Source organism: Tursiops truncatus, chromosome 4 (genome assembly GCF_011762595.2).
Source record: "Tursiops truncatus isolate mTurTru1 chromosome 4, mTurTru1.mat.Y, whole genome shotgun sequence".
NCBI classification, from domain to species: domain Eukaryota; kingdom Metazoa; phylum Chordata; class Mammalia; order Artiodactyla; family Delphinidae; genus Tursiops; species Tursiops truncatus.
In genome coordinates this window covers 9,513,486-9,538,818 of record NC_047037.1, presented here as the reverse complement: position 1 = coordinate 9,538,818, position 25,333 = coordinate 9,513,486, and the positions used below count along the sequence as shown (strand labels likewise).

The window sequence follows — 25,333 nt, the reverse complement described above, 5'->3', positions numbered from 1 at the left end:
TGTAAACAGTACGGTATGTTGTCAATTCAACATAATGTTAAAAATAAAAGAACAAGCTCACGGAGTCAGCAACACCTAACCCAGGGTCTTCACAGGAACTGCTTCCCTATGCCCTGCAGGAGGCTTGGCCTCTGCTGGAGAGGCCTTCAGCCAGACCTGATCTGAGGACTCGCCAAGCTGAGCTGACCACCAAGGGCTTCAGCAAGCAGGGGACCTCGGCCTTCCCCACCGCGTGCCTGAGGGATGCACCCAGCCCTGCTGGGGACGGCGGCTTCCGAGGAGGGGATTCTCGGGGGAGTGCAGGAGTGGAAGCCCCCTCCCCAGCGCTACGCAGGAGACTGTGTTCGGGGGTGGGGGGTGGGGGGGGGGGGCAGGGAATTGAAACACATTTTTACAAAGATACCATCCAAGCACCACACTGAGAATCGCTGCAGTAAGCAGGCTCACCCTCTGTTAACACCTGCTTCCTTATTTCCCGGCCCTTAACAATACCCTACTTACAAGGCCTCACAAGTCATGTTCTCAGTCATTCACTCCACCAAGCTGGTCCAGTCTCTGCGCAGGTCTCCTCTGCTCTGTGCCCGGCCCCCGCAGGCCCGAGGCGGGAGAGGCGGGGCCCGCATCCTGCCTGCCCCGGGGCCTGGAGGCTCTGTCCCCAGAGCCCTGCCGACCCGCTCCCCTCAGGGGTCCACCCTCGGCTCCCCCGCGGCCTCCTTGGAGCAGAGCCAAGCGGCCCAGGCCACCCTCTGGTCTCCCACCACCAGCTCTTCTACTGCCTCGACAATAAGCCCTGTCACACCCGACGTTAGCACAGGCGTCTGCTGGCTTATCTGTGGTCCATCACCCCCAGCAGGGTCTGGCTCAGGACTACACCCCCAGCCCTCAGCAGAATGGCTGGCGCATTTCAGGTGCACGGTAAGTATTGACTGACCGACCGACTGAACAAACATGGAAAAACATCCTTGGAACCTGCGCTGCAGAACACTGCTATCCTCAATACTTCCAAAAAGTAGTTCCAGCAAGGGGCAAGGCGAAGACTGGTACTATCCACACGAGTCCAGCCAGTTGATTAGAACCTTCGCTGAGAATAAATCTCCGGACCATACTGACAAGTCCTCTTACAGACGGCAGCAGAAAAACAGCAGCCTTAACTTATTCAGAAAATGCGACTGCAGCCTCTGGCTAACACAAAGGCCTGCTTCAGAACAAGAGAGCAAGATGAATGGGAATGGAATAATAGATATAATTAGAGAGGGAATGTTTCTGGTTTCCTTAAAAGCCTGTAACAATTTGTTCTCTCTCAATTAAAACAACAACAACAACAACAAACCCATCATAAAATCCACTCAACAGGACACTAACGACAACCAACTGCAGAAGACTGACCAGAGAGACAGTTCTGTAGGTCTTTGGGAGGACTGAGAAGGGTTGCCTTTCAGGGTTGCCTCAGGACTGCTTGGTTTTTTGTTTTTTTTTTTTAACCATATAATTTTATTTATTTAAAATTCTGGAAAATTCAAAGTAATTTATGGTTACAGAAAGTAGGTCAGTGTATGCCTGGGGTCAGTGGGTGGGGGAGGGGTGAGAGGAGGAATTACCAAGGAGCACACTTGTCAATGAAACATGAACAGAATGGAAGTATACCACTTCCAGGATGGAAATGTAAGGCCTATTCAGAACTCCTCCATTCTCTCTCCTCCCTTCTAGCTATCTGGAACCCATGACAACTTACTACCCCAACTATAGATGAAAACAAGGACCTGGAGAATAGTGTATCCCTGAATGGCCAAATGAAATAGAGGCTCAACGTTTACCGTGAACACTCCCTCAGACTACTATGTGGGAGGAAAGTAAACTTTAGCCTCCTTTAAGGCACTGAATTATTGTTGGATCTTTTTGTTAGAGTAGCCTAGCCTTATTGTATCAAATATTTATTGAATTTTAAATTTCAATGACATTTCTTTTTTAACTTGAGGAATTCTCTTTCAAATCTTCTAGGCATTTTTTTTTTAATCAACGTCTTTATTGGAGTATAATTGCTTTACAATGGTGTGTTAGTTTCTGCTTTATAAAAAAGTGAATCAGTTTTAAGGCAGAGCTCGGGGCCCAGGGCTGCCTAGGCGGTTTGGCTGGGCGGTGGCCCTGCCCCCACTGAGCCGCTAGGGGGCAGATCCCCAGCTCTGGCCGTGGAGGCGGAGGCAGCAGGGGAGAGCTCCCAGGGCCCGGGAGGAAGCTCAGCCAGCGGATGCAGGGGCACCGGGACAGCCAGAGGAAGCCAGGGGGGTTCTCCCGTCCAAGGAAGTAACGGAGGCCGCACCTGGCAAGTCGGGGGCCAGGAAGAGAGGCGATCTGTAGAGAGCAACTGTGATAGGTTATGTCCTGCCCTGCAGGACCTTTGTCTCCTGTTGCCTCTTGGAGAGTTTGCTGTGGAACATCGCACGGAGCCAAAGGGCTTGGCCAGACTGCCTGTCTCCAACGTAGTGGTGGGACCCACGGTTGGCAGCCGTAAGGACCACAGGCCTTGGCTGACAGGGCTGTCAGTGGCTCCAGTGGGGACAGAGGCCTAGAAAGATGTGGGAACAGAGCCTTCTTTAGAGGCCGGCAAGGACCCGGAGGGCACTCAGGGGCCCTTCCTCAAATAACAGAGGGACACGTGAGACAGACCAGAATCCTGACGCCACCCGGGCAGGAAGAAGAGACAGAGCGGGGAAACGAACTGTGGGGGCCTTGGTCCAGACAAGGTGGTTAACCGGTAGGAAATGGAGTTGCCTCTAACTGGCAAGTGTTTAGGCTTCCGACGGCCGTTGGTGGGACTGGAACTTCAGGGCGAGATTTCTGCACACCCGAGTTTAAGTATATAGATTTACTCTCCCACTGCAGACCTGAGGCCGTACCACATCACACTGGCCGTGCGGGCTGAAAATCCCATGAACCAAGAAGGCCTAGCCACGCTCTCGTGGATGCCCTGCTTTGCTGTGAGCCTCCCATGGCCCGTATACTCCGGAGGGGTAGTGGTGATGCTGGCAGGGCGGGCTGGGGAAGCAGAGGGCAGGAGCGCGTCGGGAAACCCTGGTCCTTCAGGCCTTAGTGGGGATACGCTCCCTGTTTCTCAAGGCCCCTCCCTTCCTGTGCTTTCCTTTGCTGAGACGCCAGCAGCCACAGCCTAGATGCTCACGGCCGCCGCACCGTCTCTCAGGTCTAAAGAGGTGGTGGGGCTGCTTGCGGGGGGGACCCCAACCCCACCCTCCAACCCCTCCTCACCGACGGGTCCCAGAGGTTGCGGTGCGCCCTCCCTCGCCGCCAGCGGTGGTCACGTGACACCGCGGTAGCCCAAGAGCTGTAAGGGGAGCCCGCGGAGGGAGCCTCTGTAAAGCTCCCCACGGGGACTGGCTCCGTCTGTGCCTTTGGGGCCTTTACGTTCCCCACTCGTGCTGCCTGAAAGGCTGGCAGGAACCCTGCAGGTCACCTCGCAAGCACCTGGGTGAGGGTCACCGCCCAGCGCTGTGGGCGTGGCCCCAGCACATCCCGGAGCTGCCATACCTGCTCCCAGGGCCTGCCTCTGGGCTGCTTTGACTTAAGAAAAAATAAATAACCTGGTGTGTCTATTCTACTGTTAATGTGAGTAGCGGCTGTAATCGTGTCAAAGGACTACAAACTGGGTGGTTTAAAACAAAAGAAATGTATTCTCGTTCCAGAGGTGCTAAGTCAAAGCCAAGGTGCCGGTGGGGCCTCACTCCCTGCAGGCTGGAGAGAAGTGTTCTTTCCTGCCTCCTCCCGGCTTCGTCTCAACTCCATGACACTTGTCAAGACCCTCTTTCCAAATAAGGTCACATTCACGGGTTCCGGGTGAACATGAATTGGGGGGAACACTTCTCGACTCAGTACAGCAGCCACGCTGCCCACCTGTCACACAGGATCAAAGTCATCCAGTTCCTCTAATGAAAGGGGACCAAGGTCAAGGGCGCACCTGGGAGGACAGGAGCCCCGAGCCTTGGTGTCCTCAGCAGTGCACTCCCACCCAACAGCTCTCCAGCCTGGTTCTTTGGATTGGATCAAAGTTCACCTTTTTGAAGGGGATGAAAACCAGGAGCTTCTCCCCTGAAAACCCACATAAAATGACATAAAATGTTCACTTAATTTTAAGGCTAAACCTCTCCTGTAATCAACGGAGCTGACTAGCTGTGCAATCCAGGGTACAGAAATCCAAGTCAAAACAAAAGGGCACCTACAGAGGCTGCTAGGTGTCCTGAATACAAGAATTTTTATTTACCTCACAAAGTACTGACCGTGTAAATCCTTTGCCTAGCCACTTCCACTATATACTGATTCAAGGCAGCATTTACAACCATTTTAGTAATATAGAACTTCTCAGTCACAAATGCACTGCATGTAAAAATAGAAAAACATAACGGTCTCTTTTCATACCTTATAATATTGAAGGCAGAAATGTGAAATGTTTAAATTTTCAATGTAGTGCACATTTTTCCTTCTAGTAAGAGGCAGAATAATATAAATGATGATATAAAGGTTCTTTCTTTTTGTTTCTGTGTAGAAGGAAGGTTATGTTCTTTATAATCTCCTTCTATTTAAGCATTACCTATTAAAGATGTTGGGGCACTGAAACTAAAGGGGAAAACCTCACAAAACTAACTGCTTCTGTGGAAATTACACAAAAATCTCATCAACGTCACAATCCCATGGGGTCTCCACTACTTTTAATGAAATGTCAATGCCGCAAAAAATGGGTCTCTCTCTCTAAGGATAATGGAAATGGCACACGAACTACTTTTTCAATTTCCTAAAATTCTTTTCAATGCTAAAATAAAAGTGTTTTCATCTATATGCCGGGTACAAAGATAACAGAAGCCTATATTGTTAAGAAGGGCAGGAAAAGGGGACAAAAGGAGAACTCACATCTGTCTACAGAGGAGGTGAAACTGGGTGGGTCATTTAACCTCCTTGTGCCTGAGGGGTAATAACAGACCTTTCCCCAGAGCATTAGTGTGAAGCATAAACAAACAGCACAGCACCCAGGCCACTGCAGAAGCTCAACCCCCGGGAGCTTCCATGTCTACACAGCCACCTGACCTCATCTGACTATCCCAACAACCCTTCTGGATGAGGGCCATCATCCTATCATAGAAATGGGAGCCTAGCTGAGAAATGCCAGGTCTCTTATGTGAGGTCCCATGACTGGACAGAGCTAGGATCAGATTCCGGATTCGCTGGACTCCTGAGCCCTCCTGACACACACGATTTATGCATATGGCACTGATGGGGAAGCTGGAGATACGAAAAGGCACAGGATGGAGTCCTGGCAGTGACTTGACTGCCTTGAGATGCCAGTGCCCTTTATCTGGTGGTGGAACTGACCTAAGGGAGGTCAGCCAGCGGCAGGAAGTCACCTTCCGCTTCTCCCAGAGAAGTGAACACCAATCACTTCTCCCAGAGCTTTCCAGAGCACTGGAGTGGTCATCCAACAGCCTGGACTTTGATGACCCTGGGCCATGATACTGATGGGTCTGTGTGTCACTAAACCTATCAGTAACATGCGGGTGACACCTGCCTTGAAGGCCAGAGGAGATAATCGAAGTGGTCCACGTCTATCATGCTGCCTTGCTATGATTATTATTGCTTAGTATGTTGTTGCTGTTGTTGTTTCTTTCACCAGTTCCTTAAATACCCAGATAAGTGGATTCTGCTCCCAGAGGTTCTCTCATCTCTGACAGAGATTTAGTCACCCTGACTTCTGACAATAAGGGACGGCCCCAGAGGAAATACACAGGCTGTTACAAACCAGAGGGGGCACGTGTATGGTTGCCCCAGGGTCACACGCGTCCAGAGAGCGGTGGTGGTTTAAGAAGTGACCATTAGTCAAGGAGGGGGGCAGACCCGTACTTTGTCACTATTGGCTTTGGCTGGGCCATTAGTAGCCAAGGGATTTCTGCCCACAGAGGGTGTGCCAGAGTTGTCCAGTCTTGGGAGAAGGCAGGTCTAGGAGAAGACTTGTAGGCGTCAAATTCATCCTTTAATCCGTGGCGTCTATTTCTGGGTGTCCCTGCAATGCCACTCCCCGTCTAGAAGGCCCTTCTCCTCTCCTCCTAACACCACACCCTCCTCCTCTTCAAAGCCCACCTTAAAGCTGTTCAGGCGTCAGTCCTTCCCTCCGCAAGCACCCGCCTGATGGACTCTCCTGCTTCATCTTTCATGCTTGCAACTGTCATCCAGAGATGAGGCTTGAAGACTAAAAGTTTCCTGAAACTGCACAGTTCTGCACGGCAAGTCCTGGACTCCAGGTCTTCTGGTTGCAAATGCGGGTGGTGTGGGTTCACGACATCCCTTGACTTTGAACCCACCATCCCTGCCAATGTTTCTGAGATCACTGGTGCTCCAGGAGGACTGTGCTTGCTTCCTGTGAAGCCACGTGTCACTTTAGGTATTTCTAACGAGGCATATTCTCTGTTGCGCTCTGTCTCCCTACTTTGAAGTTTGGTCCACTCTTTCCATACACGTTGAGCTCTATTTGAAAAGCGCTCTCCCGCTTCACCCCACCCCAGCCTCCTTCACCCTGAGCCTGTTTCTACATCAGAGAGCAGGTACTTAGGAAATACTGGCTGAATGGCCGATGCGAGGCTTTCCCGCCAACATTAGGGTTGATTTTTATCTCCTGAGGAATAGATGGAGGTGAGAGAGTTCTCAGGGGAAGAATTAAGGGCTACTAATCCGATCAAGCAGATCCTGGATTGGAAAGTGGGAGGGGCGGGTGAAGGGAAGTACAGTCACTGACGGTCTACTGAGGGCCAAGGACTGAGTCCGGGGGCTTGGCGCTCAGTATTTTCTTAAAAAGCAAAAAGCAGATCACACAGAAAATACAATCAAGGGTCCTACTTTGCATCCAGCTGCCAGAATGGCTGAAGACCCTAAACTCAGCACTGGGAGAGGAACAATCCGTAGGAAAACCCAAGGGAAGACTAGGCAAACAACGCGTATTGCACTGAAGCTTAGTCTTCGGGCCAATAAACAGTTCTCCTAAGTGAACTGAGTGTGCTCAGCACAGAGCTCCAAATCTGTACTGGTCTCAACCGTTTCTGATTCTTCTCTCAGGATTTCCCTCCCTGCCGGCCAGAGGCTGGCACAGAAGCACGGCTCTTCAAGGTAAAATCTATCCTGTTCACAATATGGCTGCCACCTTTGGGTCAACCAGAAGAGACTCTGCACATACTTTTCAACTTAAAAGGTCTCTAAGCTCCAGTAAGGGTTAGATGCCTTTGCCAGAATACATATTTCTAAAAATAAAAGCAGAAACACAGCTAGGACCTCAGTAATAGGAAATATCCTGGGGTTTCTGTAACCACCGCGTCTCACTTGGGAGCAATGAGATAGAAGTTTGGCTAAGATTATCCTAAAATAACATCATTTAGTCAGACAAGACCCTTTGAATTGGGTTGAAGATGGATATGTTCTTTGTGAATTGCAGGCCATAAGGTTTTGCCCACCTGGGGACTGGGGACAGTCAAGTGCCACACCTCAGCTGGGAGTGAAACACAGCCATGGCAGGAACACGAGCCTCGTCACCTCCGCCTCGGGGCCCCTCTCCCCACTCACAAGCCCTTAGCTCAGCATGAGACGCTTGTGGTGGCCAAGAAGTCCTTGAGCCTGCGAGCTGTTGGTGGCAAGCCTGTTTCTACTGAGGTGGGGGGAAGGGGGGGACAAGTCTTTTGCTTCCTGGGTCATCGCTGGAGAGGCCGGGGTTAGAGGAGGTGGAAAGGCAGCCTGATATGGAGGTGGGAAGAACAGGTGTTGCAGTCAGACACAGTTTAAGAAAGACAGAGGATTTAGGAATGATCTTCAAAAGAGAAAGAGAGTGAAAGATATTCAGTTTGGAAAAGCATGTGGGAAAATGGAGAGAGCCATAAAATGGAAAACAAAAGGATGCAAGATGAATCGTCCATACTGAGGCCTCGTGATCAGGGATGTGTTCTCTGAGCCAGGAAAGGATAAGGTAGCGTACAGTTGGCTAAGTTTTTCTCAGTAGGTCTAGGGTTGGTGCAAGGAAGATGCTTCCAAGGCTTCTGATAATACAACCGGGGGGAAAATGCCTTCCACAAGACAGCAAGGCTGGAAAGAGGCTGAGAACAGCACTGAATGTCGCCAGGGAGCTTGTGAGCTCTCCACCCACAGAGCTCCTGCACGTGTGCCTGCAGTGTGGGGTTACGGATGCATGACAGCGCTAGCAATACATTAACTGAATCTTGCCCCGACTGCGTAAGTTCTCTTGCCCCTTGCTGCTTGGAGTCTGTCCTGGGCCAGTATCACCAGGTGTCCTGGGGGCTGTTAGAAATGCACATCTTCAGGCCCCGGCTCAGACCTACTGAGTCAAAATCTGCATTTTCAACAAGACCCCCAGGTGACATATATCTTATCCTTCTACAGAGGACTATGCTACCCACAATTAAATGCAGTGTTTCAAATTCTTAAAAGAATTACAAGAAGCTTTTATCACAGTGTGGTTGACAGAGGGAAAGCTGTCTGGTGATCACATTTTCCTTCTGTGTTTCTCAAATGTCATTAGTTAACTGCTTGCCGAAAATTTCCAAAGACATCAATTGAACGCTGTTTTTGTAAACATCAGCAAATCAGATGCATAAAGTTCTTGCAGAGGCTAAAAAACTGATTTTCAGAAGTGGCCTCCTCTTACAGCTAATTCTTGCATAAACGTTAGGACGAGTACAAAGTCAGTAAGGACGTGTGCCATAAAGCAGCGGATCTGGAGTCCCACTACTGATTCGAGCGTGGCCTCCGCAGGGTCATCAGTGGAAGAGAGTCCAAGGCCTGGGATGGGGTCTGGGCCCCTGGCACCAGCGAGCTGTGTGTCGCTCATTCTGCCCGGGCCTCGGTTTCCTTATCTGTGAAATGAAGAATGGCCGAGACGGCCTGTTGGGGGTCCACATCTTCAACAGTCTAAGATCCTGTGGGCTGCAGAACTCTAATTTCCCTTCATTCATTGCATTTAACCCTCCCATTGTCTGTGTGAACCACCAATGAAAGGGCAAGCTGCCGGAAACTAGTGTAAATACCAAACAGATGAGGGGAAACACCTCCCCTGGGAGCAGGCAGGGCGATCAGCAGCCCAGCTGCTCACAGATCAGAGAAGTGCAGGCAGCTCAGCCACGTGCAATTAAATTACCTGTGAACGAGGGCAAACCTAAAAATAGCCTGACTCAGCCAGGAGGTTCCTGCTGTCAATGGTTTTCAGCTCAACTGTCAGAAGTGACTATAGCAACAGAAAAATTAACATGTGAAAAAGTCTTCTAAAGTTGACAGGAAAAGTTTAGATTTAATAAAACACAGATTTTCACTTCCTGTCTCTAAATCTTTGAATTCACATAGCTCACTTATGTGGAGGTAATGAAATGGGAATTTTGGTAGAGTTTTGAGAAGACAAATACTTTTTCAGTGTTGGCTTCTAGAACTATAAGGAAATAACTGCTAACCAGTCAATTTTATTACCTCTACAATTAAAGGACCATTTAAACAAATGCCTTTATTTAATTTTTAACTGAGATGCTTTTCTCTGTATTTGTTGTTATAAAAATAGCCTTCAACTGTACTTGACATTTTAAGATATTATTTCCTGTCTGATGATAACATAGGCTGATATGGCATTCTCTTGAAATGAAAGGAATTTAGTGAAAATAATTAACATTAGAAAAGGGTGCAGAGCAGTAACTCCCAGGATGAGTATGTGAGGCCGCTCTCACGGCCCTCGGGAGGCTCATGCCACGGTGGCCTGCAGACGCACCACTGGGCTCTGACAAAGCTGCTTTTGCTCAAAGAGCTCACACACCTAATCTGAGGACCAGCAGATCCAAAAATCCAGCATCTTTTGGCATGATTTGATGGAGGAATATTCGAGTAGGTTTGGGGAAGTGTGGTACTGTTCCCAGCTCTCCCGCTAACTAGCGGCGGGGCCCGAGACCGGTCGCTACTCAGCTCTTTGGTCATGGGCTGGCTGAGTTTCCCAGGCTCGTCCACCAGAAGGGACAGTTAAGAGTTAAGGGGAAAGAGGGGAGGATTTGTGCTGAAAACCCAGCCTGTGCTGGGCTTTAAAAACATTACTAGTCTTGGCAACCAACTGGCAAGAGATTGATCTTTGTATCTCCATTTTATATATGTAGACGCGGTCATAAGCACGCTGATCTCACAGGTGACGGAGCCTGGTTTCAACCCTGTGTCTGTCTGATGCCCACGAGGCTGTCTCTCCTTCTCAGGTACCACTGTAGCCGCTCTTACAGCTGACTCTTGCCTGCAGTGTAGACTGACCCCCAGGTGCTAGTTATACGCACTTAAGGCATCTACAGATTTTCCAAGCATAGAAGACTAGGTCCCTTAGAAAGTCCCTCTATAATCTTCCTTTCACTCAGGCCACCACTGTTAATGGTTACTTTCACATCAAATATATTCTATTGTGCCACCTGCTGTTTTCACTTCATAATATATTATGAACATCTCCTTATGTTAATAAATATTTTAATCTTTATAAAGATTGCATTACTATATTATAATCAATCACGTAGTCATGGATTTTTCACTTGTGCCTATTTTTGAACTACTTTAATAATCAGGAAAAACAGAAAAGGTCATATGGAAAAAATACTAGGGTATTAAAGTCATTTTTAAAGGATATAATTTAAAAAGTAGATCAAGAGCTTCACCTCAATTAATCTTTGTGTTTTCCTCAAATTTTTGCTTACAGTCAAAACTGCCTACAACCCGGGAACACCCTTTAGTAAACCAGCGTTATATATGCAGATGAAATAAAATGCATCTGCAGCCCCCAGGGCCACGAATTCTCTGTTGCAACCCTCAACCCTGCCGTAAAAATGCAGTCGTGCTATCTGTATGGCAAAAAGAAGTCGACAGCCATGTGAAGGGATTCTGGCTGAAAGTGAAACATATACACAAAAACAAATCTAGTTTTGTGGTGCACTGAAAATTCACAGCTGGGTATGGGCTTTTCTTTAATTAAAGTGCTTCCCTCTCCCATGCATTGAGAAAATGCTCTTCTGGTGCTGACTGAAAGAACAAAAATCAGAGCAAAAGCTGTTTGAAAATTCTGAGGCTTAAGTAAAGTTGCTTTAAAAGCTGCTATGTGGCCCCAACAACTTGGAAATATCCTACTCTAGGATTTTGCTAGAGTTCCAGTACATCTTTTCAGTCACTTCTTTGTTCTCCTACTTTGGTCAAAACCCAAAATCAAGTAACACGAAGGTCACCCATTTAGCTGGAGAAGGAAAAAATACACACACGTGCATGTGCACACACACACGCCCACACTTACTTTAAAATTAAAATTATACTTAAATAATTAACTAAAACTAGTTATGTAATACATATCAGTTATTTATACATAAACTACCTCTTCGTTACTTCTTTTTGAAGCATTTTATTTTTTTATTGCAGTATAGTTGCTTCACACGGCTGTGTTAGTTTCTGCTGCGCAGCACGGCGAATCAGCCATACGTATACACACATCCCCTCTTTTATTTGGATTCCCTTCCCATTTAGGTCACCACAGCGCACTGAGCAGAGTTCCCTGCGCTGTACAGCAGGTTCTCATTAGTTATCTATTTTATACATCGAAGTGTATATATGTCAACCCTAATCTCCCAATTCATCCCACCCCCTTCTTTTTGATGCATTTTAAACTGTGATGCTATAAGATTCATGTAAAATCAATTCTATATGAATTTTAAAAAGTGATCATAAAGAAACATATAAATAGAGCTTTGAAGGGGGTGGAAGCAGGTGTGACGGGGAACGTCTCTTTCTGTGATTACAGATACTACCCTTTTGATCACCTACCGCAGTTTGTCCCTCAGCTTCCCCCTCCTGAGCCCTTTCTCTGGAGGAGGGGTCAAGAGAGCAGAAAGAAGGCGGAGGATAGAACAGGGCCCAGTGAGCGGGAGGCCGCGCGACACTTGGTTCAAGCACCTCTCTGAAGCCATAAGAGAGCGTGTATTACTGGCTCCAGGCCAGTACGTTTTAGGCTACATCCAGACGACAGCCGTGTTGGCCACATGTCATGGACTCAGGACCCAGCAGGCTGGGTGACTGATAGAATCTGAGGTATAAAGTCTATCTTCATCCCTCTTGAGTTTTTTCATTCTTCTAAAAAAGAGGACGGACGGCTGAATTTTGGAGGCAAGTGAGGATTGTGTTCCTGATTCATTATTGAGACCAACTTGCCAGCGCAAAGTCAAGTACAGGAACTTAATTATCTGGATAATTTGGGCACCAGGACTTCACTTTGCCTTTGTCTCCATTACTCGGCTAATTCAAATGATTAGATTTTGCCTGGGCTGTCACTGTTATTCCTACATAAAGTGTTTGTCTATAATAAGCTTCATGTTCTACAAACAACTGCTCCCTGGGTCTAGGAAAGCCAAGGACTGAGCTTCAGGGCTGTCTTATACTTACAACAGTTATTTAAACACTCCTTTAATTAAAGGGTGAAAAGTAGGAATTTATACCATATGCTTGTCCATGTGTGAAAGGTTACATAAGATTCTTCATTTTAACATCATTTGTAATGTTAAAAGATTGGCAACATCTTAGATGCTCATTAGTCTGGGGTTAAGTGAATTATGATACAGCCATATAATGAGATTCAGTGCAGGTGTGAAAAAGCACGAGGCCACTCTCTGTATTCACACAGAAGTGCTCTCCATAATACAGTGCTCAACGGGAAATCAAAGTGCAGAGCAGTGTGAGGATTACGCTCTCCTTGCACTCTGAAAGGGTAAGTGCAGGGTTATATTGGTTTGTACAAACATAGTTTATTTCTGAAGGATAAACACGAAACTGATAAAAAATGGCTGTTTTCAATTGTCAAAAATAGGATTGAGCTGTGAAATAGACATGATTTTCATCGGTTTTGTTCACTAGTATTTCTCCAGTGTCTAGAAAAGGGCCTGGCATGTTGCAGGCGCTCAGTATTTGTGGAATAAAATGAAGAAAAATTAAAAAAACCAAACAAACATAAAGTCTATCTTCAGCGAAGGCCCCAGAGATGGGCCACGCTCATGGCCCCTGCCAGTGGGAAGAGGCCTTGGTAGGTGCTCTTTGGTTTCCCCTCATAGGTGGGGTACGTCCTGATTTCTCACAGTGCTTGGTATTGCCACTTCTCCACACTCACCAGGCAGCATACTGGCCATTTCCATGAGATTACATGTCCTGTTTTCCTAATTTGCTCCCAAACTACAGATACTAGACACTGGAGAATGGAGAGGGAAAGGATGTCCATGAGTGGGCTGAAAATAACCACAGTATGGATTATAAAAGTTCTGCAAGCAGAATGGAGTTCCTGAAGCAATACACAGGTGGTCCAGCAGAGGCCTCTTCTAATATAAAGTACAGAACTTTCACAAATGTAGAGAATAAGGCCTGAAGACTCTCTCATGTGACATATGGGCAACTCACATATAAACTCAACTTCAAACTAAGACTTCTTCTTTTTTTTTTTAAAGACATTTCTTAAAGTATAGACACAGTCAGAAGTAAGAAAAGGTCAGGGTCTGGACATGCATTTTGGGCAGGTGGTTAAAAACATATACTTAAAAAAATAACGAAAGCACTGTCAAAATAATCATCACATGAGTGATGATAGGCAGGTTAGCACAAGAGTAGAGCTGACCATCTGATCTTGAAAGTTCAATATTTCATTTTGGTTTGGGGCAGGGAGATATTTACAAAGGGCAGTGTAGCCGTTAAGAGCTGAAATCTAGAGTCAGACTGCTTGATTTTGAATTTCTCCTCTACTCACTGGGGTTATAATTTGGGGAAACTGTATTAATCTCCGTGCATCAGTTTCTTCATGTGCACAAGGTGGATAGTAACCGTACACCTACTGCAGCTCTGCTGTGTGGGTTACATGAGATAATTCACGTAAAGCGCTCAACACAGGCCCTCGCGGCTGGGCTATTACTGTCGCGACTGTCAGTGTGCCCAGGGCCAAAGTACTTCACTCACCAAGATGAGTGTCCATCACCTTTGCACAGTATTTGCACATGGCATCCAGGTCATTCAACTGTCCTTGAAGGAGGGAAATCTGGGCTTCTAATTCTTCTTCCTAAAATGAAGGGAGCAAAGATATGAAAATGAAAAAAAAAAAATCAAAGAAAGTCCCCAAAGTCCTCCAAATGATCTGAATTGTTAAAGAGCCACAGTGTCTTTTCAGCCCTAGACAGAACGAAAGAAAGCAACAAATAAACAACAGCAAACCCACTACTGCCACCACCACCAAACCAGAGTAAGGGTAAAGTGGAGGTTTAAAAAAATCTGGACTTGGGCTTCCCCGGTGGCGCAGTAGTAGAGAGTCCGCCTGCCAATGCAGGGCACACGGGTTCGTGCCCCGGTCCGGGAAGATCCCACATGCCGCGGAGCGGCTGGGCCCATGAGCCATGGCCGCTGAGCCTGCGCGTCCGGAGCCTGTGCCCCACGATGGGAGAGGCCACAACAGTGAGAGGCCCGCGTACCGCCAAAAAAAAAAAAAAAAAAAAAAAAAAAATCTGGACTTCTCCTAATTGAATGCCAGCTTTGCGCCACGTGTCAATGTTTACCCATACAACCTTGTATTACAGAAGTACATAAAATATCTTCAGTAACTGTGGAGACACACAAATTGAGAGAGTAAATGGGATTTCGGTGGACCCTACTCCTTAGGCAGCTGGTACAAGACCATTACATTTTCTCACACACATTTGAGAAACCAAAGATTTCCATTTGTTTCAGACAAATCTCATCATTTTCTAGACAATGGTAATCTCTTAAAATGTGAGATTTCCCAAAGCACTTGGGAAAGTTCTGTCCCCACAGCCCATAATTAGCTGCTCTTAACGTTTCCTCTCTTGGTAGGATACTAGAGGATTGTATTTATTTGACTGTTTCCAGGAAAAAAAATACTCTGGGTGGGATAATTATCTAAATGGTAAAAGACAATCTAACTGTAACAAAAGGATAAAATGTGGGTTTTGGGTTTTTTTTTTTTTTTTTTAAGAAAAAAAGGAATACATGCAAAAAAGTTCCCAAGGAAATTTCAAAGATTAAGGGAGTTTTTCTCAGAGAAAGAGTAATCCTCAAAGCTGGAGGAGGCTAGCAAATTGATTTTCGAGTGTTAGACACTTTTCTTTTCACATTAAGAATCCTCTGTGTCATCAAAAAAAAGGGAAGAGAAACCTCCCAAGAGATACTTTTTCTTAGAGACTGAATATAATTTGACACATAGATGGAAATTAACAGTTGAAAAGGTTACTTGTAGGTGTACCCCATTTAAGCAATACACACAGGCAGCACTGAAAAGCACTGTCTTTAACGGCTGCCTGGAGGCTGAGCCCTTAGGAATATGCATTTAAATGCCTGACGCAGAAAACAGACGTAGCCATAGCTCTAAAAACAAATTACTGTGAAATGCCCACTGTAGGATTACACAAGCATGAACCATGTACTTTATACATCCCACAAGGCGAAGCAGCCTCTCTTCTGATGCTCCAGTAAAGACAAATGCAACCAGGAGAAGCTCAGACAGGGAATGATTACTGGGGCCTTGGGTAGGTGGTTTCAGGGCATTCTTCTTCTCCTTTTTCTCCTTTGTGTCTGCACAAACTTGAGTTTCCCCGTTCTATCAGGACCCTACAGGAATCACAGAAAGAAGGCTACATCTGTGGGTTAACCCTGGTTGTGGTTCGTCTCCAAAGATGGCCACCATCCATTCCTTCCCTCCCTCAATGGACATGCTGTTCCACTCATCAAGAGGTAGTGTCTGTTTCTCCTCCCCTCGAATCCTGGCTGGCCTGCCACTTGCCTCGATCCAGAGGATGCAGCAGAAGTCAAACTGCTCCAGCTGGGGGCTAGTGTAAGAGGCCTGCCAACTTCTGCTTTCTTCTGCTTGCACTAGAGGAAGAGGGCTACCATAGTTAGTTGTCAAGAAGCTCAGGCTAGGATACTGAAAGGGAGGAGAGACAAAATGGAGAGAAAGAGGCCACAGGAGAAGCAGTGAGGTTCTAGACACGTGAATGGCGTCTTCCTGGACCCTTCAGCTCCATCTGTCTGAAGCCAGCCAAATGAGTAACCCAGTCAGCATCGCGTGGAACGGAAGAGCAGCCTAACCCAGCCTTGTCCAGATGCCTGACCGGTAAACCTATGAGAAGTAACAATGCCGTTTTGAGGAGCGGGGTTTGGGGGTGGTTTGTTACGTAGCCACAGATAACTGACATGGGGGTGGAATGGGAAGAACACTAGAGTGGTATATGGCACGAGGAAATCTGACTTCTATTCCTGGTCCTGCCATTAACAAGTCATGTCAACTTCAGTAACCCTCTACCCAGTCTGGGCCTAACTCTGGCACCCTCTGGAGAAGGCAGAAGTTATATACTTTGCTCCCAAGGAGTTTACAAGCTTGGAGTTGGAATAGGAAAGGTATATTAACTAGAGGATGAGGGAGAGTACATGAAAGTCTTACAAAGAAATAAGAATAACTGCCCTGGGAATCCTGATCCCAGCCTCCTGTCCCTCCTATGGAACAAGTCACCTTTTCAATGTGTCACAGATACAAACCCAACTGGAAGAGTCTCAAACTGTACTGAGGCCAGCTCGTGGAAGTCTTTCGAAAGAAGGGGACCAAGGTATGGCCAGAGTCTGTCCTTGCACTCGGCTACCATTTGGGGTGCTGAGAGCCCGGAATGGACTAAAGGACACCAGGAACGTACCACCTCCTGGCTTAAAAACCTCTTGTCTATTTACTCTATGTATTAGTTTAGTTTGGATTAAGCCATCACTTCTTATAAGATGCAAAAGCCCTTGGGAGCCTTAATCCCCAGCAGTCATTCCTACCTCGATGGATTTATTGTATTCAGTTTATTTTCTTTTTAAAAGCTGGGAGGGAACAAGAGCTGGAGGGGACGCAGGCCTTGCCTGTCGGTGGTGAGGCACTGACAGCTGGAGGGAAGTACGGAGCTCAAGGGGGTCTCTTCCTCCAAACGTGTTACCGTGCTGGTAGGAACATGACTGTAAGGAAAATGGGCTGAGGCTGGCGCCCTCTGAACTGTGCAGTGCAGAACCTGAACAAGCGCACGGGGCAGACTCGAGAGCATGGCAGCGGAAGCGTGCGCTGGCTGAGCACACGGGGATATAAGACACAGTCTTCCAGGCGTGCACTTTTGCGTAGGACACTGATGGCAAGTGAAGAGCGTCTTGCTTGCCAAAATCCTGAGTCAACCTCAATACAAATGGAATCTGCTCTGTAGAAAATGGCAGTTTTCATTAATTTAAACCTTTTTTTTTTCCCAAAGGAAAGCTGACACTAAAGCCCAGTTATGAGATAAGAGGAGCATCCTGGTTGAAACAGGTTGAGGGGCGCAAGAACCTCTTCCGTTTGAAAGTTTGAAATTCAGTGTATGATCTCTCTCGAGTTTGCTTAATCTTAAAATATTCCTAAGCCCTTCAACAATCACTCAGACTTTATAAATAGAAATGGCATCACTTGGAGGCAAAAGGGTGGCTTGTCATTTATTCTTCACTCTTTCATATAATTACAGATAAAAGAAGAGCCGAGAATCAAGCTTCTAAAATTGTGAGAACTGACTTTCCATTTCTATCTTAGCTTCTCAGGCTCCACAAGCCTCCCGACCAACATGCTTCAGACACTGGCAGCTTTAGTCCATTGTTTTCATTAATGGTCCTCTGTAATCAAAACCAGATGCTTGGCTAATTGCCTTGAGGTTTTACAAAAACAACCGGTTAGTGTCATTTTTATGTATAAATAAGACATGAAGAGAAACGCTTACTATATTTACTTTCACATACATGTTCTGTCACAGGAGGGAGGATGGTGAAACAGGGCGGAATTCAGGGGAAGACACACCTGGGTTTGAATCCTCTTTCTACCAGTTACTGGCTGTGTAATCTTGAACAAGTTGCTTACTTTCTTGGTCCCCTCAGCCCCACTTGGCAGTATTGGTGGGAGGACCAAATGATAACACATGGAGAGTGTCTGGCAAAGAACAGGTACTCCATAAAGGCAATTATTCTTTTTTTAAACATTTTTTTTTATCAGGTCAAAACAATAAAATGGATTTTAAATACAGAGGTCTATGATTCACTCTTGGTTTAAAACTTGTATGTGGTCCAGCCCAGAAAGATGAATTAGGGCTTGGGAGCCCATTATTGTCTTAAGTTCTGGATAATGAACTGATGTGTAAGGCAAGAAACTGATGGAGGATTATGAAGTAGGGTGGTGTGCAGACCATGTGTGCAACACACAGCACCAGATGGACCTGGCAGCCCTGCAGACAAGGACCAAGGATGAGGGCCGTCCCATCAGAAGAGGAAAACAGCCGTCATCTAGCCCTTTTATAGTGGTTAGAATAGGCCTGACCCTGCGCTTCACGTGCATGAACTCATTTAATCCTCACAATAAACCTATGAGGTAGACCCTCTCATCATGTCCTACATGAAACGTGGTCTCCTCTGTAAGCCACGTTCTCTGGAAGTGATGCCAAGGTTGACAAAGCTGTTTCAGAACCCAAGTCACTTAGCCCACTACTCCTATTTCCCCATGTGTATATATTCTTTCTTATGCTTGATTACTACTAGGACTTACAAGGAATAACCTCGTATCTCAAGTTTCCTTTAAGAGAAATTCACTATTTCCAATGTTAAGTCCTAACCCCAAATGGCTTACTAAATTATTTTCCTTCAAAAACACTCAGGTATGATTGGCTGTGTTCCATTTAGTTTGCGGAATGATTTCTGCTTGGACTGTATCTGGAGAAATGTGTTTTGAATTTGCTTTTTAAAAAGTGGTGCTTCTGCCACCATTCACCCCCAGATAGCTGATGCATCATTACACTTCCACTCACATATTATATGTCTCAAGTGTTTAAATTGTTTTATAATATATGGATTATATATATCAATTTTGTTAAATGCTTCAACATCTTTGTGTTCTTTCTGGGTTAATAACAGGATGGGATTTTGCAGTTTATGGTTTATTCATTAATTTTTTCAACAAATATATTCATTTGTATTGTGCTGTCCCTTGTGGGAAATATAATAACAAATGAGACATGTATTCCAACCTCTGCAAATTTAGCAGGAGGTCAGACCTATACATCAAGGCAAGAGGGGGGTCAGGGAAGTTTTGCAGCAGATATGAAAAAAGAAACTTCACAGTTATGGGGAGGGCAGATGGCCTCCACAGAGGTAGAAATGAAGGCAGATTTTCTGGAAGAGGCAGCATTTTTGATGCGTCTTGAAGAAGGGGGACTTGGCTCAGAGGAAACGAAGGAAGATGTTTTAGGAGGCAGGGACCCAGTGAACAAAGGAGTAGAGTCAGAAAAGTTCGGGACATGGGCAAAGAGCCTGTCACTGAGTCGAGGAGGGCGTGGAGCACAGCGGGAGTGGAGGACCGGCAGGAAGGCTCCCCTCCCTCCCTTCCGTCCCTATTATTTCTGCTTCACATACTGAGGTTTTGGGGGCTGGGGCCCAACGTGCGCACTGCGGTGCCCACTGCCCTGACACGCTGCCCTGCTCGTGATCACACAGGCGGCAGCAGGGTCCTTGTCCACGGACTAATGGAGACCCCGGCGCGCTTGGTTTGGAGAAAAGTGGGGCAGGAAGGGCACCAGGGTGGAGTTCCGCTGAGCTTCCGAGCGGGGTATCCTCAGATTGCAGGGCGGCAGACAAGCAACCGACACCGACTGGCAGGCAGCAGGAACAGGCTAAATATAGCAGCCAGAAGACAGGAGAGACACCCTGTCGTTATCGAGCAGATGGGTGAAGAAGGAGTGGGAAGTGAAGGAAACGGAAAGTCTCAAGGAGAAAAAGTGGGAAGGCCTCAGATGTTCTGAGGAAGCTGTGGTTACATAGGGCAAAATACACACATGGTGTGGATGGAACCCCAGCCGGAGCATATGGTGTCAGCAGAGGAAGATGCCACTGGAAAACACAGACGAGGAGCATGAAGAAGGCTTTTCAGGAGCATAAAAATCAGTGCTCTGGGTGTGTGACGCAGGGAGCGAGCTGGAGCACAGTCGGCAGCCCTAGCATCAGTGTGTATCACACCCGCACGGACCGCCTCTGTGACCCCCACCCGAGAGCCGAGCTTGCTGAGCCTCAGTTTCCTGTTTATAAAATGGGGATAATAATAACCCCTATCTCAGCTGACTGTTGGGGATTGATTACATGAGATATTCCAGATGAAGTGCTTTGCACAGTGCTTGGTGAATGGTAAACGCTCAGTAAATGTTCCTTTTGTTGTCTTTAGATTATTAGTAGAGTTTCTATAAAGTTATTCCAAGGAATTATGGACACGGGCAAAAACAACTCCCAGGAAATTCCTCGTCCTTTTGACACAGATCCGAAATGTCTAATGACAGGGGACTTGGTAACCTGTGGTACACATTGATGCACAGAATATTATGCAACTTGAAATTAAATGTTCTCATAGGAGAACATTTAACAATAACATATATACTGACCAGAAAAGTAGTAGGTAAAGAATGATTCTGTTTTTGGAAAAAAGGGGAAAGACATTCAGCAAACTGTTTATATTGGTTATTCTCCAACCGGTGCGATTGTAGGTCATTTTCCCTCTGATTTTTTCTGGATTTTCTACAGTGAAATCAGATCATACTTTTGTAATCATCAAATCAAATTATTATTCAAATAACATAATAGAGAGAAAATAAGATAAAAAAGTAAAAGGTGATTAACTATGGAGAAAAAGGAAATATTAATATTTTTAAATTACCAAAACTGATTCCCAGTCAAACTGAAAGCAACGCTGTAGTCTAAACAAATCTATTCCCTAAACAACACTAAGCAGTAAGAATAACTTAAATAACTTGTGAAAAAGTAAATGACTATAATATTTTGCCCAATGTACAATATGCAAGCCCTGAGCAGCATTTTCAGGGTAGTGGTTCCTTTCTCTGCACTTAAAGTGGGAACATCCCTGGTTGCTGTTCTTCAGGGGTTGCCTAGAAAGAATGTGATTCTTAAAGACACAAAAATGGAAAGATGGTTATCACATTTCCCCAGTAAACAAAACAGTTCCTATTTTCAGACAGGATGTAAACAAACATGTTAAATGTGAATGAAAAAGGCCTTTAGAAATTTTGAACTGAAACTCAAAGCTTAAGGTATTTAGCAACTCATACCATTTCAGTGCTGGAATTTCCTTTAGAGATAATATATTTCAACCCCTTATTTTTATAAATAAATTTTAATATGGCGAGGTGGCTAGCTAGGAGCACAACTTACACAAGCGGACTTTTTTTTTTCTCAGTCACTGAAGCAGTGCTATGTCCCAGCACTGAGATGCATACCACCCGTGGACACCAGAGATGTCCTTCCTCACAGAATGGGTTTTTGTAACAAGCACGGAGGCCCCTCCCTCCTCCCCATGTCATGCTATAATGGGGTGATGCTCCTTCCGGCCTGTTATAGCCCAGAACAAAGGTGCTAAAACCTAAACTTGACAGTACTTTATGAATTTTCATACTTTAGTTTCCTCCAGCAAGCTGAATAAAACAACTACATTAAGGAATACTGCCCTGGGTTAGATGGGGGAGTAGGAAACACCAGAAATCTGTCTCCCCACCTATTCAATAATTGCACCAGCAGAATCTGCCTGATGTAACTACTTTGGAATGCTGGAGTCTATTGAAGACTGTCCACTTCCCCGGGAAGGCATGGGGGGTAGATTGTAGTTAATTTCGGTCCATTTCAGCTCTTAGCACAATAGGAGCTACCTGGGGGCTACCCCACCCCCTGGCCCTGTGGCAGGCAGCTGTGCCCTTGTTCTTAGAGCAGCTTGCATGCAGCTTGTGGGAGCCAGAGTGGGCAAAAAGGACCCTGCCCTTCAAATATCAGGGATCTGCGCTGATCACTGATTGCTGTTTCTGATCACAGAGGTGCAGACAAAGAGGAGGGCGGGCATTGTCACACCTCCTTCCATTATTGCAAACTTCTCCCTCTCCAGATGAAGTGACTTCCAGTGGATTTAAACAGCCTGCACCCTTTATGCCCCACTTCATTTTTCTCTTTCTCCCCTTTGGGGAGCCAGACATTAAAGACTAGGACATTTAGATACTTAATATTTTGTAATAACCTATAAGGGAAAAGAACCTAAAAAAGAATATATATATATACACATACATATATATAATAAATAAATAAATATATACATATATATATGTATATATTTATCCCTAGGATGCAAGGATGGTTCAACATATGAAAGTGTGAACAACACCACATTAACAAAATGAGAAAAAAAGGACGATCATGTCAATTGGTGCAGAAAAAGCATTTAAAAAAATTCAACAGCCTTTCATGATAAAACCATTCAATTAACTAGTGAAAGGAAAGTACTTCAACATAATAAAAACCATACATGAAAAATACCACAGCAAACATCATATTCAATGATGAAAGACTGAAAGCTTTTCCTCTAAGATCGGGAGTAGAAAAAACAAGGATGTTCCACCTTCACAACTTCTATTCAACACTGGAAGTTCCAACCAGAGCAATTACACAAGAAAGAGAAATAAAAAGCATTCAAATTGGAAAGGAAGAAATAAAACTATCTCTGTTTTAAAATGACATAATCTTATATGTAAAAAATCATAAAAACTGCTGAAAGAAATTAAGGAGAAATAAAATTCCAAGGTCATGGATTAGAAGACTTAACATGGTTAGAATGTCAATACTATCCAAAATGATCTACAGAGTCAATGCAACCTCTATCAAAATCCCAATGACATTTTTTCAGAAAGAGAAAAATTCAACCTAAAATTCATATGGAATCTCAAGGGACTCTGAGTAGTCAAAACAATCTTGAAGAAGAACAAATCTGGAGGACTTACACTTCCTGATTTCAAAACTTACTACAGAATTACAGTAATCAAAACAGCATGGTACTGGCAAAAAGACAGACACATAGATCAATAGAACAGAATAAAGAACCAGAAATAAACTCTCACATATAGGGTCAAATAATTTTTGCAAGGGTGCCAAGACCATTCAATGTGAGAAAGGACAGTATTTTCAATAAATGGTGCTGGGAAAACTGGATATCCATTTGCAAAAGAATTGAGTTGGACCCTTATCTCTCACCATAAACAAATAATTAACTCAAAATGGATCAAAGACCTAAATGTAAGACATAAAACTATAAAACACTTAGAAGAAAACAGAGCAAAACTTCATGACGTTAAATTTGGCAATGATTTCTTAGATATGACACCAAACGCACAGGCATCAAGAGAAAAGGTAGAAAAACTGGACTTCATGAAAATTACAAAAATTTGGTGCATCAAAAATTTTTCTGTGCATCAAAAAACTGTGCACAAAAAATCAAAAAAATTGTGGTTTTGTGCTCAACACAGTACAAAGGCAGCCCACAGAATGAGAGAAAATATTTGCAAATCATATGTCTGATAAGGGATTAATACACAGAACATATAGAGAACTCTTAAAGCTCAATAGCAACGAAAAAAAAAAAAACCCAACCTCATTAAAATATGGGTAAAGGACTTGAATAGATATTTTTTCAAAAAAGATATACAAATGGCCAACAAGCACATGAAAAGATGCTCAACATCACTAATCATCAGGGAGAGGCAAATCAAAACCATAATGAGATACCACCTCATACCTATTAGGATGGCTACTATCCAAAAAGCAAATAATAACAAATGTTGGTACGGATGTGGAGAAACTGGAACCCTTGTACACTGCTGGTAGGAATGTAAAATGGTATAGGCTGATGTGGAAAACAGTATAAATGTTTCTCAAAAATTAAAAATGGAATTACCGAATGATCCAGAAATTCCACTTCTGGGTATATACCCAAAGTAACTGAAAGGGGAGACTCAAAGAGATATTTATACACCCACGGTCACCGAAGCATTATTCATAATAGCTAAAATGTAGAAGTAATTCAAGTGTCCACTGACAGATGGATGGATAAGCAAAATGTGGTAAGGACCTACAATGGAATATTATTCAGCCTGAAAAAGGAAGGAAATCCTGACATATGCTACAACGTGGATGAACCTTGAAAACATGCTAAGCTACTCACAAAAATACAAATACTGTATGGTATTTACATACAGTACCATTTATATGAGATACTTAGAGTGGTCAAAATCATAAAGACAGAAAGTAGAAGGGTGGTTGCCAAAGGAAGGGTGGCGAGGGAGGCGAGGGTTATTGTTTAACGTGCAGTTTCAAATTTACAGGATAGGCTGAGTTATGGAGATGGACGCACAACACAATGAACGAATTTAATACCACTGAACTGTACACTTAACAATGATGAAGATGGCAGATTTTATGTCCATTTTACCAAAATAAAAAAAAGAATACTGCCTTCTTATAAAGTGAAAAATGGCCTGCCCTAAAATAAGCGTGGCCAGGTGAGGCATGGGCCAGGCTTCTGCCAGCCGGGCTCTCTAATCACTCTCCCTCATTTGATCACTAACAGGGACCATCTGAACCTGTTCCCCCCGCAGCAGCCCACGAAGAGCTGCAGGACAGGGCCACCAGATGAAATAGAGGGAGAAACTTATTTTTCCATGCAAACATTTGCTGTATTGTCTTTTAGCAAATCCCTCAAGTTGACCAATTACATAATAAATCCACATTCACTTCATTGGTTTCTATGTGGCAGTGTTCCAAATATCCTTTTGAAGTCAGATGTGGGCAGTTAAAATAATTAACTCCAATCATGCGCTTGCCGTGGGTGGGACGGGGATACGGATTGTTTATAAACAACAATTTACAAGTAGAACATGTGAAGCTCACAAGATTTAGAGAAAGAAGTTTCTTCTTATTCAACTTCCTCTCATAATTTTTACTGAGGAAGTTAAAAAAAAGATCTTAGTTTCTTACCCCATTTTATTTTTCTCGGCTCTGATAAGGCAGAAATTACCGATTGTCCAGGCATGACTAGTAACATTTTTTTTGCAGAAGAGAGTTAAACACAGCCTCCCTGTGCTTCAGTACTCTCATCTGTAAAATGGGCGATAATTACAGAACTGACCTCACAGAGTCTTTTGAGGGTTAAAGGAGCTAATACATGCAAAATGTCCTAAGAGCAGAGTTCACGCATGGAAAGCACTTACCCATCACCCACTAGGAGAACATGTTCGCATCAGGATGTATCTGAAGCTGGCTTTATCTATAGGAAATCTCATTTCTGATTTGGTATTCCATTAACCTTACTCAGACTAATTCTTTTCAATCTTTAATATGCATGAAAATCACC

General features: G+C 44.8%; 1 protein-coding gene across 8 annotated transcripts in view; it reads right to left on the bottom strand.

Moving 5' to 3' along the window:
• TBC1D5 (TBC1 domain family member 5) overlaps nt 1-25,333 on the bottom strand; it is a 540,886-nt gene that overhangs the window by 11,540 nt on the left and 504,013 nt on the right. For all 8 annotated transcript variants that reach the window (XM_019934420.3, XM_073803671.1, XM_073803672.1 and 5 more), the window contains one exon: nt 14,032-14,131. In XM_019934420.3, coding sequence (XP_019789979.2) covers nt 14,032-14,131 — 100 coding nt within the window. The remainder of the gene's footprint in view (nt 1-14,031; nt 14,132-25,333) is intronic.